At 38.6% G+C, this 15299-nt stretch overlaps 1 protein-coding gene across 1 annotated transcript in view; it reads right to left on the minus strand.

The window, feature by feature from the left end:
- Positions 1-11739, minus strand: part of NBAS (NBAS subunit of NRZ tethering complex) — a gene marked incomplete at both ends in the record, with an annotated part of 159375 nt that extends 147636 nt beyond the window's left edge. The window contains 9 exons of the mRNA XM_079550571.1: positions 1299-1397; positions 1509-1638; positions 2306-2443; positions 3600-3643; positions 4807-4854; positions 5909-5986; positions 7455-7491; positions 8119-8173; positions 11605-11739. Coding sequence (XP_079406697.1) covers positions 1299-1397; positions 1509-1638; positions 2306-2443; positions 3600-3643; positions 4807-4854; positions 5909-5986; positions 7455-7491; positions 8119-8173; positions 11605-11739 — 764 coding nt within the window. The remainder of the gene's footprint in view (positions 1-1298; positions 1398-1508; positions 1639-2305; positions 2444-3599; positions 3644-4806; positions 4855-5908; positions 5987-7454; positions 7492-8118; positions 8174-11604) is intronic.
- Between the last annotated feature and the right edge of the window lie 3560 nt (positions 11740-15299).

A 15299-nucleotide genomic window follows, 5' to 3' on the forward strand; every position in this document is an offset into this window, starting at 1 on the left:
AATGCAGAGATGTAACCCTGCACCGGTGAATTCAATCCTAATAGTTCTAGCTATTTTTCTTGTACTATAAAAGTTCTTATAATCAAAAAGATAAGTTGCCGAAATTATCTTGATACATAGAGATATAAAAATGGTAGTGATATTTTCAACCACAGTAATTGCCTAACCAGGCTCTATTCCAACTACTTCTGGTTCAAAAGCAGAGGTAGACTGAATGGCAGCCTAAGATGCGGTATCAGTGCCCAATATGTTACTAACAGAGAAAAAGCATCATAAAACCACTCCAAATACCAAAGTCAGAAAGGGAAAAAAGGCCATCCAAGTGCAAAATCAAATTCTGAGAGAAAAGAACAAAAACTTATACTCTAGCCCTTAACCACATGAAATTCAGAATCATCTTTTGAAGCTATTTCTGACACTCTAAAAATGCTGCTAGTACAAGGGAGACATAAAGGGCACAGCTTGATTTTTCTCTCCTTAAATCCAAGTGCTATATTTGATAAATGAAATCAATTGTTCTTGAAGAATGAAAATACACAGATGAAGAGACTCAGGTTACCAAGGAAAATACCTCAGTCATGTTTCCCCTGCTGTTTTCTCTACACCTAAACTGCAGTTTCACTAAAAAAGCCATACTGCAAGACTTTCAGAGAGAGTCCTCTAGGATATGTGTTAAGAATGTAGCTGCCAAAAACAGGAAATAATTGAAGTTAAGGCCTAAGCAGCTCATGACTTCATAGTTTCACATTTACCTACTGGTATTATAATAAACTGCAAATTATCAGATAAAGCTCACTTGAAAGAATCTGATTCTGAGGTCAGGCCTTGTTTTTTTTGGTGTTGGTTTTGGTTTTGTTTTTTATTGGTTGGCTGGGGAATGAAAAAGAAGCAATCCTCACTGGTTAAGAAAAAAAAAAATGCTTTAAAAAAGCATGCAAGAAGAAAACCTCTCTTTAAATCACATTCCTATTTAGACCTTAATCTTAGTGAATATTCTTTAGTACTAAAGGCATGATAACCTAAACATGTCTATAAAGGATTCTTCTGGATTTCCCAGCATGCTAGATGCCACTTGTTCTAATGCCTCTAATGCCACCATCATTCAAGAAAGCGTATTTCCCTTAGTATTTGTACACACACACAACGAACAAGTTGTCACTGCCAATTCATTAAGCACCAATATTTAAATAGACACCCCTTCTCTCCTTTTTAAATACATGCACCACACTTCATTCTTTATTTTGCCACTTTTGTTTATCGATTTTCTGTTATTGGAAGGTAACAAAGACAACACTTACCTATGACCAGGATGGTAAATGACAGTATTTATTCCATGGGTATAATGGCTACTAAAGCTGAAACTATGACTTTCTTGGAAGCTCTGATTTGTTCCAACACTGAATATAGGGAAGGAAAATATATATATATAAAAAAATGCAGATTTATGTTCTTTACAGAGTAAAAGAACTGTTTTAAAGTTATTGAAGTAAGACAAAACTTATGCTTACCTTACAAGGTAACTTCTCAATTCTCCACGATAATTAATGACAAGTAGTTCAGCTGACCATTGAGCACTTGCTTTGTATTCTAGAAAGATCAGTCCAGCAATAGCGTAACTCAGATCTCCTGGAAAACTTGCTGTCTTTACCCAAAAATGTAGACAGATGCAGAGTAAGAAAGGTAGAGAGAGGAAGGGAAGAAAGAAAAAAAACAAAAAAACACACACGTTGGTTATTTTGAGGGAAAATGTATTACTTCTATGAAAATGTATCCACAAAGCTAAAGTTTCATAATTTACATTAGTAACTAACTACGCTTTCTTTAATCTTGATTTTAAAATACGTTACGAATAATGTCCAGAAAGATAATACGCTAAGGAATACTCTCCTCTTGTATACATAAAACGCAAAATATATTCTGCCAGGCAAGCCAATTGCAATTATATGCTCTCATCTGAAAGCAGAAAAAAAAAAAAAAAAGTATCATGTTGCTCTAGTAGCAATATTTTCTTGATTTTAACTCAATCTGCCTATAAACTGCCAATCTCCAATCTACTATTACAAAACTTAATCATTTGCACACATGTTAAGTACTAATCTATGCTAAATCTAAACTTCCAAAATCCACTGAAACTACCACAATTCTGGCCAAAAGAAATGAACGATCTCACTAAGTACCACAGCACAAAGAACACACTTTGCACATTCTACATGACTTAACGTTAGTTAACTATAGTATAGCCATCATATGATAAACATTACGTAATGTATCTATACACAGTCATCATATTTTAATGGAAGACTACTTACCGGTGAAATGACCAAAAGCTCACTACCCATTAGGTCAAACACTCTTACTGTTCCAGTGCTCTCAGCATAAGCAAGTAATGTACAGTCGTGACTCCATGCAACTCGCCTCCACTGAGGGTTAGGATCTTTTGGCACTACAGAAAAAAGGAAAAACATTCTTAAAATTTGAAATAGTTTCTTGTCAGCACTGTCATCTACACACAGCTGATCTTCACTAGCCAATGGCCACAGTGTGAATCACAACAAAAATGTCCACAGTGGACAGGCCACTGCCTGCCATTACTAACTGTCTTTACCTTGTTCATGTATTCCCCCTTGCATAAACCAAGTCTTATAAAGATTTTATTGTTGTCAGTTTTCTTCCCTCCCTACAAGCAACAAAAGACGTAAGAGAAACAGATTTAAAAAAATGTTTAATTATGTCTACAATTACCAAAAAATTTATACTAGTAGCAGATCTTGTTACCACAATACTGCGACAGTTTTATTAGCTGTATATACTACTAACTAAAAGCAAGTACTCAGTCTGGTCAACCAGCAAGAAGGTGGCAATTTACTGTAAACAGCCTATTCCACTCTATCAGGACTCAAAGATCTGTAAGGACTCCTTCCAACCAAAACCACTCCCCATTCATTGCAGGAGAGTTGGACTAGATGACCTTTAAAGGTCTCTTCCAACTCTAAGGGTTCTATGATTCTACGATCCATCAAGCCTATTGAACCCTACTGCACTTTTTCAGGTGGCAGAGAAATTCGTATTTGATTAAAATAAGTAAAAAGAGCAATTTAAGTGAACGTTAAAAAGTTGTAAAGAGTGACTTCTATGGTTTGGAATTTCTAGCCTAAAGACAGTCATCTCCTGACAGATCATCACTCATCTATCTTCTTTGGAAAGTATTATCAGCTATGTCAGGAGATAGAGATCAGAAAGAAAAAGGGAACTAAAATCACTTAAGTAAATTTAAAAAAAAAAAAGCCCCATCTATATCAAAAAATGGCAGGACACCCATCAGCATTACAAACTTATCTTGTAGGAGGAAAACAGAAACAAACAAGCAAGCATCCAAAATCCGTTAATTTAACTACCATTTCACTCCAGGTACTGTATGCTTACTATAATGAAGAGAACCAATGCAGAGAGAAACAGAGCTAATAAAAAAAGTGAAAATATTAAGAGATTCCATTGAATGTTGTTAAGAAGTTAGTAAAGCAACATTACCACTTAGCAATACACGAATAAACAACAATGATGACATGAAGTAATGGTGCAGAAGTTGCTGTATTCTATACCTTGGCATATTCCAACTGTGGATCCAAAATCATCTTTTGCAGACCTGCAGAATACATCTTATGATTGATATTATATATAAAATTAAAAAAAAGAAGAAAAAAAACCCGATACTTACTCCATTTTCCAGAGTATAGAAAAAGCTATAAAAATACCACAGGTGTACAATTCAAAGGCCTGCATATACTTAACTACTTGTTCAAAAGACAGATAGTAGTCTTCAACCCTTAGGCAGCTAGTCTCAGTTACAATACTGCTTTAGAAACCCCACCTCCGGACTATAAAAAAATAATATTCCCATTTAGCAGTAATGCTGTTCAAAATAAATGCTGAGGTTCTGAAATGCTACAGAAAGTTTTTTTCTTTAACTAGTCAGTATTCTCTGGGTGACTTTTTTTTTTTTAAAAAAAAAGCAAGAATATAGTTACAATAACACAGTTGAAACACAAGATTTATTCTATAGTTTATAAGTTGACATTTATGGTGTCCGCTCCACTTCTGATTGAACAATTTTCATATAGTTGCTTCTTTTACATATAAATTGAAGGTCTGACCTTCTAGCAAATGGATTTTTGTGAAGCAAGTAAACACACTCAATCAAGATCTGTACTACAGCTAAATGTGTTCTTGAACTGGCAAAAGAAAGCGTGTTTTTAGGGAACGGAAAGAAAAAGGAAAGTATGAGTCTTTACGGCAATTCATATTATTTGTAACGTAAGGTAAAGCCAGCTATTCTACAGAGAAGTAGAACAACATCTCCTTGCTACACTTCTTATGAGAGAAGTTTCGTTCTCACATAATGACTTGAAAGAGGAATTGAAAGGCAAAGACTAGGAGACCACAAATTGGGCTTAGTAGTCTGAAACACCTTAACAGTTTTCTTATATATCTTAAAAATATATATAAAAATTAAGAAAAAAAAAAAACACCCTACAAAAGTTTTTATCTGTAACTTCTGTAATTGCTGATGAGGGGCAGGGAGCATGAACTGTTTGTTTTTAAAATCACGAATGGCCAAGACTAAGAAACAGATGGCTTTTGCTTTCTAAGCAATAACATATTTTAAGAGTATCCCGAAAATTAATTTCGGAGCATAGACAGCATTCTAAAAGAACAAAAAGGTATTTAAAACTCTGGTTAGCAAATCAGTAGAAACACTGTCTCAGAACTCCACAACTGTGGTTATGAAACAACACAATCTAAACTTACCTGATTTCTACACGCTGGTCTTGCACAACTGCCAACAGTTTACCATTGCTGAAGAGGAAGATAAGGGCATGAAAATTCGTCAAAACCCAGTTCTCGCAAAATGTTGATGAGAGCTTTAGCTGCTGTTCTGCACAGTTACATACAAATTTCCCAAACTTTTAAACAAAGAAGTATCTTAATAAAATTCCCTTCATGTCTCTGAAATATTTCTGTCACAGTATTCAATAGTAGCACTAAGAACATAGAAATAATGCCTATAATCTTGCTGCAAGGAAGGTCAAAATGTTTCTTATCATTTATAGCAGCAATGCCCAAAACTATGCATTGCTTTATCTGGCATACACAGCCATCATACATGAGTAAGTCAGGTTATCTCCTTAGGAACAGGCCTTTGTACCTACATACATCACTGGAACCGGCATGCTACACATCAAAACGATCTCCACTTCCTTCAAAAAGTCACCATCACCATCTGTTCTGTATTGTTTACAGAACTCTTGCTCAATCACTGATAGTAATTAGTGATACCAAATAAGTTAAAATATTCCATTCTACTTTCATGTCGTTGAACAATGATTTCTGTCCACGCTGATGCTTTTTTTTTTGTTTTTGTTTTTTTTTTAAGCCAATTATTTCTCTGCTGTTTCTAAAATTGCTTTGGAATCACTGTACCTTTGAACTCTCACTTCATCCCTGGACATACAATAACAGATGGATCTTGACAGTATGCACTCCCTATCCTCTTAATGTTAAAATAAGCAATTTCTATTACATAAACTGCAAGTTTTAAGTTCCTAACTGATGAAACTCAAGCTGTAATCCTTCTTCTGGGAGCATATTCACACTGCAAGCTACTTAGTTCAAAAGCTAAAAGAATATTCAGACGAGTCAGAGATACATTAAAAGCCCCTGGACAGCAGACTGACCTTTCTTTTCCCAAAGCTGGCTGCAAAAGCCTCCAGCATTTCTCTCAACCGGAGAGAGTAGCATTTCTTTAATTAGTTATTAACTCAGTGCTGTTGCCATGTGGGCAGGGTGGAAAGCATCAGTACATTCACTACCGCCCAAAACAGAAAAGCATATAAGTACACAACCTGGTTACCTTGAAAGCACTAAGTGCCAGTTGATCTGCTTATTAACTAGACGAACCAGTCCAGATGGTAAAGAAAACTTAGCAGGGCTGGAAAAAAAAAAAAAAAAAAAAAAAAAAAAAGCATTAGCCTTATTCAGAACGTACACCTAGCAGTTCTTGAGATACACACGTCAGGTGATGTACTTTTAAGGCTACCATCAACCATCCGGGACACTTTAGCAGATAGGTATGAATAACCAACATACACTGCCAGTGACAAAGGTTAACAACATCATCAGCTGAATTAACAGAATCAAAGCCACATCTTCAGAATGATCAGTAGTAAGTTATGAGAACACCAATAAGCTCATGGGCAACCAAGATGGTCAAGGGACTGAAGTACTTGCTCCACAAGGAAAGGCTGAAGGAATTGTACTTGTTTAGCCCAGAGAGGAAAAGGCTTCAGAAAGGACTTACCAAAGCCCTCTGATACCTACAAGGTTGCTAAGGAAAGTCATTGAGATGCATGGCAGAAGTGCAAGAAACATCGATCAGTAAAAACAGAGGAGGTCTGAAGCTGATATAAAGTTAAAAAAAAAAACAAAAAAAAAATTTGCCATGAAGTAAAGCGCTGGAACAGACCAGGCAGACAGAAAGAGTCTTAAGAAACCTGATGTGAGTTTAACGTTCACCTGCCTTTTTCAATTCTTCCTTTCCAATCATATTTATTCCATGTAAAAAAATGGCAACTAGAACCAATTTCAAAGACTAGAAAACAGATTTTCAATACGACTACTGGTGTAAAGAAAATCCTTGTGACTACACTTGTGTGACAGCATGGAGCCCATTAACACAAACAAAAAAGACAAAATAAACTAGAACACCAGAAATAGGGAAAGTCGCATTGCCTGCTAACTTAAAACTACAGTACTGTTTCACAGGGATCAAAAATAAATGTCCCTTTCTATACTCCCAAAAACAGTAGGATGCCCCTAAAAAGAGAACCGGTATCTTCAAACATGCAAAGGGAGTCAAGAAAGTGGTATAAACATAGAGCTGCAATTCTCCAGGGATGCTGTATTTATTCCAATACATATATCTTTTAACCGGGATCATTTAAGTGCTTTTTAATCAGAAGATAGATTTGTAAAAGGTGTGAGCATTGCTCACACAGTTACAAGTCATTTTGAATTTAAAAAAGAAAAAAGGAATTTGAGTTATAACTTCAATAGACATAGAACGTATCACACCATCATAATCGTCATCAAGGCTTAAACAACAATAACTCCACTTGCAGTATCTCAGTTGGGAGTGGGGAGGATAAATACTTTTTTTTTTTTAATAAAGATGATGACCCAACTGCAAGTTTATTTAGACTTCTGAAAAATAAGTCAAACTAGCATATACTTCATTTTCTAGACAGGTTTCAGATGAAAAAGTTGTTTTCAACTTCAGTTTATGAAGACAATATTCTAACCAGTGTTCAGTTTTACTATCATTAAAAGTAATTTTCCATCAAAATCAAGAAGACATTAAATCGCCTAAAAACGAGACTAAATATTATGTTCAAACGTACCTGTACCAAATATATCGAAGCAAAAGCAATGCAGGCCCTACAAAAAAAGAAAGGAATGGAAGGAATTACATCTCTGGGTGTTTTAAGATATTCTCTAGCTTACTGTACATAGAATTTCACACATTACCACAAAAGAAAAAGTCTCTGGTGAAAAAGTCTCTATTCTTGGTTAATGAATATTTAAGTAAAAGCAAACCTCAAAGAAAAGAAAAAAAAAAAACAACCAGAACAAAATATATTTTTGTTAATTCTAAGAGAAATGCCTGAAGATGAAAGTGCAACTTAATTACCACATAAATCAAGAGCTAAATTGGCAATGATGACAACATAAATTTTCCTTTTAATTCCATAAATAGCAAATAGCCAAAGCAAGAGCTGATTAAGGGAAAAAACATTTTTTGCAAAATATAACAGAACTACTAAGCTTCATAAATGTATGTTTTTCTAGTTTGACCCACTAAGCTAATAGAGGAACGAAAGTTCACAAAAATAATACACAAATAATACACAGCAATACTGCTAAACAAAAAACATATTTCTGAAAACAAATCTTTCACTCTATTTTCATTATACCATCCACTCCAAGGAGCAGAAATTGCAAATTTTACAAGCAATTCACATATCATTCTCATGATTCATACACATAAAAGCAAATCATATTTACCTGTAATTGCTCTAGTGATGATAAATGATGCACCATGTTTTCTGTTGCCTCTCGGCTGCAATTATAAGAATAATGGTCAAACTCTGATATACTTTGTCACTTAAATATTGCATTCAAGCATTCCTTCTGTGATTGAACATAAGCTGCCTACTAGCCTACAAGTTCCTTATGTATCTCAATTACTAGCAACTTCATATAGCAATTTAGCTGCATAAGCTAAAACAGACTATAGAATCAAGTATTTTCACTGTCACACTGTAATAAACAAAATTTACTACAAATTACCTATTGATTTAGCTTTGCTGTGGTCTTTAGGTAGTAACAAAAGAAACTGATTTCTGACTACATTCTCCTGTAAGGTATTACATTACAAAATATTCTTTCTATGCCATATGAATGCTATATTGAATTGTAATCCCCAGAAAAAGCAATTGGTGTTCAGCAACCTGCCTTAAAATGTAACTGCTAAACTACATAAAAACCGCTTATTCAAGTTTCAGAAATGCATTTTAAAAAGTAGCATCTGAAGTAAAACTTTAAGCATCAATTTGTACTAGGCAATGCAGCCATTTAGTTCATCACACGACTCAATAGTCTCACGTAGCCCTTCCAGCACTTTTGCTCTACTTTTGTAGATGGGAGGACCAAACTTCTTTCATTTGCATAGCACTCTCCAAACAGAAAAAAATCAAACATGAAACAACATAGGATGCATATTCCTAGCTATAAAAAGAGGTGCAGTTATTTGCTAACAAGGAATTAGGAAAAACAGATTAAGACAATCACTAAGGAAGGCATCACATGCAAACTTGCAAAATAAAAAACATCATGCCTGTATTTTTCTACATAAAATATTAGAGCATCACAAATTGAGTACTATAGTAGGTAATGAATGAATAAATTACTTCTTCCCTTCAGTATACAGCACATACTTGTTAGCTCATATACTCTGCCCTCTTATTCCAAGTTACAGCAGCAAAACACTGGAGGACACAAACAAAAAGTCAGGAGTATTTGCAAGTTTAAAAACATATTTGGACTCAAAAATTTAAACTATTAAAATAAAGATTAGTAGTTTTCTGCACACAGCCTGCAATCTAGAAACAGTCTTTGAAATAATCAAGCTGTTTTCTCACAGTATATTAGAAGTCAACACAGCTGCACTAAAACATAACCTTCCAGATTCAGCCTGATTGAACAGGAAGTAACAAGGTATTACAGTAAAGATGTGGACTATAACTACTTCTTAAAACTATCTTAGTACTCTGGGGAGAGTGGCAATTGTTCCCAGCTTGTTAAAGTTTTTGGACACAGAAAAAGCATTTTCAAAAAACTTTTCCACATATTGCTTATATATACTGTACTATATGCTACTGTAGTCTTCAGACTATATTCCCCAGAACTTTTTTCTTTTTTCTTTTTTTTTTTCTTTTTTTTTTTTTTTTTTTTTTTTAAATATTCATAGTTCACACTTCTGAAATAGGTCACACACTGCATATGAATACAGGAATTCACTGCACTGAATACAGGTAGCTTTGATTTTTCTACCAGTCTCTTCTCTGCTACAGTCAGTTCACAGAATGGCTTAGGTAGCAAGGAACCTTACAGACCATCCAGTTCCAACTTCCTGCTATAAGCAGAGCTGCCATTCACCAGATCAGGCTACCCAGTGTCCCATCCAACCTGGCCTCAAGTGTCTCCAGGGATGTGGCATACACAGCTTCTCTGAGCAGACTGTTTGCATCTTCTGTGTCCAAATCATACAACAAAAGAGATGAAGAACGCTACCTTAGTACATTTATATTAAGCTCATGTGGCAAGGTTTTGGTAGCAGGGAGCTGCAGTTATGGCCTCTATGAGCAGATCCCAGCACTGCCCCATGTCAGATCAGAGCCAGCTCCAGTTGCTCCAAAAGGGACCTACTGCTGAGCAGAGCCAAGCTATGAGTAATGATGGTTGTGATCTGGGTCAGGAGATATAACAAGTGGAAAAACTACTGCACAACGGCAGCTGGAAGAGAATCACTCTTCTTCTTCACTAGTTCAGGAAAAGAGCCTGAGAAGGAAGGAGCAGAATACGTCCAAACAAAGCATTATGAACTGACTACACTGTTGCTCAGGGCCTGGGGAAGATATAGAAGAGCTGAGACTGAAACAGAGCCAGAGAAGAGGGAAGAGTTAAGATGGTTTTTTTAGTAATTGCCCTACTCTGTTTTCATTTTTCAATTAAACTAATCTTACCCAAGCCTAGATTGTTTGGCTTATACAGGTAACTGGTGATTTCACTGTCCTTATCTCAACCTACGAGTTCACCATTGTACTTTCTGCTCCATGTCTTGATAAGGAGGGGGAATGAGAGAGCAGTGTGGCAGACACCTGGCAGCCATCCCTGGCCAACCACCACCACACCTCAGGGAAAACAAGAAAAGGATGAAAGACTGCCTCAGCAATTGCACTGACCCATTGAGAAGGACAGGATCACAGAATCACAGAATGGCCAGGGTCAGAAGAGACCTCAAGGATCATGAATCTCCAACCCCCCTGTCACAGGCAGGGCCACCATCCTCCACATTTAATACCAGACCAGGCTGCCCAGGGCCCCATCCAATCTGGCCTTGAATACTTCCAGGAACAGGGTATCCACAACCTCTCTGGGCAGCCTGTTCTAGCACCTCACCACTTTCTCTGTAAAGAACTTCCCCAATATCCAACCTAAATCTTCCCTCCCTCAACTTAAAACCATTTCCCCTTGTCCTGCAGTTATCTACCCTTTCAAATAGTTGGTTCCTCTCCTGTTTGCAGGCTCCTTTTAGGTACTGAAAGGCTGCAGTGAGGTCACCCAGCAGCCTTCTTTTTTCCAGACAGAATGTAAATAAAAAGTTACAACATAAAATAACATTTTCCCATTTTTCAGTCTTGGCCATCTACTTGCAGGCCTCGTAGGCTCAAAGTGACATAATGCTCCCTTTTGTCTTGTTGCTGAAATTTCGGATGCAAACACCCCAACCTGCAGGTCTGGAGGGCAAGCTGGGCTGCCTCGAAGTTGTTAAGGTCTCATTCGCAATGCACAGGTCGCACTACTTTCAGCACAGCTGCTGCTGGAAATGAGGCCTGAAGTTTATCACGCCTTTCTTCACGCCTGCTCACTATTAAAATCTGGTACGTGTTATTCACGTAAAAACAGCGAAAAGAGCTTCAAGGAGCCCCAGGTAGAATATGACAGCACAGAAACGAAAGGACGCGAAAGACAAGACACAGCACCGGGACAGAGGCAGGAATGCCCTAAGGGCACGTTGTGTTCTCACCCTTGATGCTGCCCTTTCCCCCCTCCCACAACCGAAGCACGCTGCCAGCAGCACCCCGTGCCGCGCTGCCCACCCGCAGCGCAGCGGTACGCCTCCCGCCTCCCTCCGAGCCGCCGACGTGGCGTGGCCGCTCCGCTCCGCTCCCCTCCCCCGCGCCGCAGCCCCGCCACACCGCCACTCGCCTGCAACTCGGTTTCCGGAGGCCACTCGGCGTTGACCAGCAGATCGTACAAAATGTTCTCCTCCCCATCCTCCTCTTCGTTGACGGCAGCCATCCCCTCCGCCCTCGGCTCCTCTTCCCCGCCGGCAGCGGCCATGCTAGCCCGGACCCTCCCACAACCGCAGCGACGACGGTGCCCGGCGGAGGCCAAGACAGCGGCGCGGACGGCTTCGCGCGGCAGGCGGCCCTTAACCCCTTTGGCGCCGCGCCGCGCTGCGGGGCGGCGGGACGACGGGCAGCTGCCACCGCTGCCTGAGCGGCTGCAAGGCACCTACTGCTGGGCAGCTGCACGATAAGGGTGGGGGAGAAAAAAAAGAGAAAGAAAAAAAAAAGATCTGCATTTGGAATCGAATTGTATTTTTATAGCAACCATCTCTTGCCTTTAACTTGTCTCAACGTTATTCAGACAAAAAAAAAAAAAAGTAAAAAAAAAATACTTTCATACACACAAAGCTCACAGCTGCATTATACCAAAAACTACACAAGGACACAACACCGCAGCGCTGCGCACAAATGTAAAGCGAACTCCGCATCCCAAACGCACCCGGAACGTTTAAAGCCGGCCGTGCAGGCAGCGCTCCCTGCTTCCCAGCCGGAGCCACGTAGCGAAGGATAAGCGCCGCGCATGCGTAGTGCGGATAGGTAGGAGCGGCTGGAGGCGCCGTGAAGATGGCGGCGTTCTCGGGTACGTGGAGATGAGGCAGGCGGGGGTTGGTTGGTCCTACGTACCGCTGGTACGAAGTGTTAAGGTGGCTCTTACGGCTTTAGGCTGCCGGCGTTCTGTAGGGGTGGGGGCAGGTGTTTGCTGTCTCTTCATGACGTGGGGCTGGCTGGCACTGTCAGCGTGGCACAGGCCTGCTCTGCGCTCGGTGCAGTGTGTGCCTGCGGGTGGAGAAGCCTGTGGGGACATAAGTGCTCTTCCTAGGCTTTTGCAGGCTTTCAGGCACGTTTACTAGAGGTAATTTGCACGTTTTAGTGGGAAGGTAGTACGCAGGCTAATTAGGGCTACTTTAAAAGTCTAGGCTTATTTCTCGGGTGGACTGGCTTCTCCAGCAGAGCTTGTAATAACTGATCTGTGTATTGCAGTGTTCAGCTAGCGTTTTTAATGGGAGAAATCCGCTTCTGTTTTAGAGATTAAAATATGTATGCAAACTGTAAGTTATTCAAGGATACCTGATCGAGTGCCTTGTTTAGTAATGGACACCACTGCCTGGGGCAGGGTTTAGAATTAAGTGATCTTGGAGGACTTTTCTAAGACATCTTGTGGTTATTCCTGAAGGAGGGAGAATCATTTACTAGTTGTGTTGACTTTTCCCTTCCTTCCTCCTCCTCTCCACCCTCACACACACATAAGGACAAAACAGCAGGGAAAATAGATAGCAAGGTGCTACACAGTATAGACGTGTGAGAAGTCTCAAGGAGCTCCATAAATAGGGAAAAAATTAACATCATGACAAGCAATTATCAAACTACCAAAGCACCCTGTGTTAACACAGTCTGGTCAGATCTGCTATTTCAACTTTCAGGCATGACGCTGGGTGTTAAAATGACTGTTACAGTTTACCTTGGCAGATGGCTAAGCACCACACGTGGGCTTGCTGCCCATTACTCCCCATTCTACTGGAAATGGGGAGAGAATCAAAAGGTGAAAAACAAGAACTCACTAGTTCTCGTGGATTGTGATAAAACTATTTCCTAAGGTGGAGAAAAGGATATTAATTATGACATATATATATATATATAAAAGAACGTATATAAATATATGTAAGAATGTGTATAGTAAGTGATGCACAAGCAGTTGCTTACCGAACCCTGACCAGTGCCCAACTAACCCCCCCTAGCAGTGGAAGAAAGCAACATGAACTCCCACCCACTTCAGAACTTCTGTATGATGCCATATGGCACAGAATATCCCTTTGGTCAGTCTAAGTTAGCCGTCTTGATTCTGTTCCCTCCTTGGTCCTCTACTGGGAAACTAGGATGACATCGGCTTTGTATAATACTGTTTAGCAGCAGTTATAAACATCAGTGTGTTAATATTATTTTTCTCCTATAATCCAAACATTCCAGATACTCTGAAGAAAACAATAATTTCTCAGCTGAAACTAAGGAGTGGTACTAATGAACCCCTACAATTCTGTGATTCTGTGATTAAGAAAATATTGTAATTCTTTCCTTAGACCTGAAAATGAATGTAGATGGTAGACAGGATTGTTTGGGTTGTGTAGTTGAGGAAAAATTGCCTAATTTTGTTGATAGTTGTTTTAATTAAATGTAATATAGTTATTTCAGTTGAGATGGACCCTTAAAGGTCACCTAGTACAACCACCATGCAATGAACAGGGACATCTGCAGCTAGATCAGGTTGCTCAGAGCCCTGTCCAGCCTGACCTTTAATGTGAACAGGGCATCTGCTGCATCTCTGGGCAACCTGCTTCAGTGCCTTGCCACCCTTAAGGCAAAAAAAAAAAAAAAAGCAAAAGCTTTTTTTCTTATATCCAGTCTAAACCTCCATTCTTTCAGTTTGAAACCGTTTCTCCTTGTCCTATCACAGCAGAAGAGTCTGCTAAAGGATCTGTCCCCTTCTTTCTTATTGCCCCACTTTAGTTACTGGGAGGCCACTCTTGAGTCTCCCCTGAGCTTTCTCTTCTCCTAAGGAACAATCTGAATACAAGAACTTAATTGGCCTAAACTGGAAGTATATTAGAAGTGGGAAAAAATGTGTAAGGGATTTATTTCTAATTTGCGCTTAATTTCTTCTTTTTACTCGTGGCTTATGTAAGATTTTAGGATTAAAAATTAATATTTGAAAACTGAAGCTTTCTGAAAACGAGTCACTAAGTAATTCCCATTTTTCATAGCATTTAAATTACTACAGCAAATGTTAGAATAATTTTTGGCTGGATAAATCCGAGTATATAAACCCCATTCTTTGTGTACATATACAAGTGTGTGTGTATATATACAACTGGCAATGCAGACAAGAATGGTCTCAATTTGCACCAGGAGAGGTTCAGGTTGGATATTAAGTTGAATATTAGGACAAATTTATTCTCCAAAGGAGTGATCAAGTGCTGGAACAGACTGCCCAGAGAGATGGCTGAGCCACTGTCACTGGGGGTGTTCAAGAAACATTTAGATGTTGTACTGAGAGTTATGGTTTAGTGGGGAAGTATTGGTGATAGGTGGGTGGTTGGACTAGATCTTGGATGTCTTTTCCAACCCTGGTGATTCTGTGAGTTTCCGTTTTATATATGTCTAAATATATACATCAGGGAAAAAATATATTTCACAAAGAAAGTCAACATGTGACAAGGTGAAGACTAGTTTGTAAAACCTTTCTTTAAGAACCTGTATATTGGTATTTAATAGATTTAGTGTGACATTATGGACTTGAGAAGGTAACCATCAGTTTTGTTGATGTTGGAATATTGTCATTAAATAGGTGCTGGCTTTTTTATTATTTGTTTCAATTTGAGAGAATTTGTGTATGGACTTACAACCTTTTCTATGTGACTTCATATTTTTAGCCTCTGACTAAGGTATGAGCATCAGACTTTGATGAGTTTGCTGTAATAAAAAAAAAAAAAAAAAAAAAAAACTGTACTACTGTTTAAAAAAAAAAAAAAAACTGTAAAAAATCCTGTAAAAACTGTA

The sequence above is a fragment of the Tetrao urogallus genome, assembly GCF_951394365.1.
Source record: "Tetrao urogallus genome assembly, chromosome: 2".
In the NCBI taxonomy this organism is placed as follows: Eukaryota; Metazoa; Chordata; class Aves; order Galliformes; family Phasianidae; genus Tetrao; species Tetrao urogallus.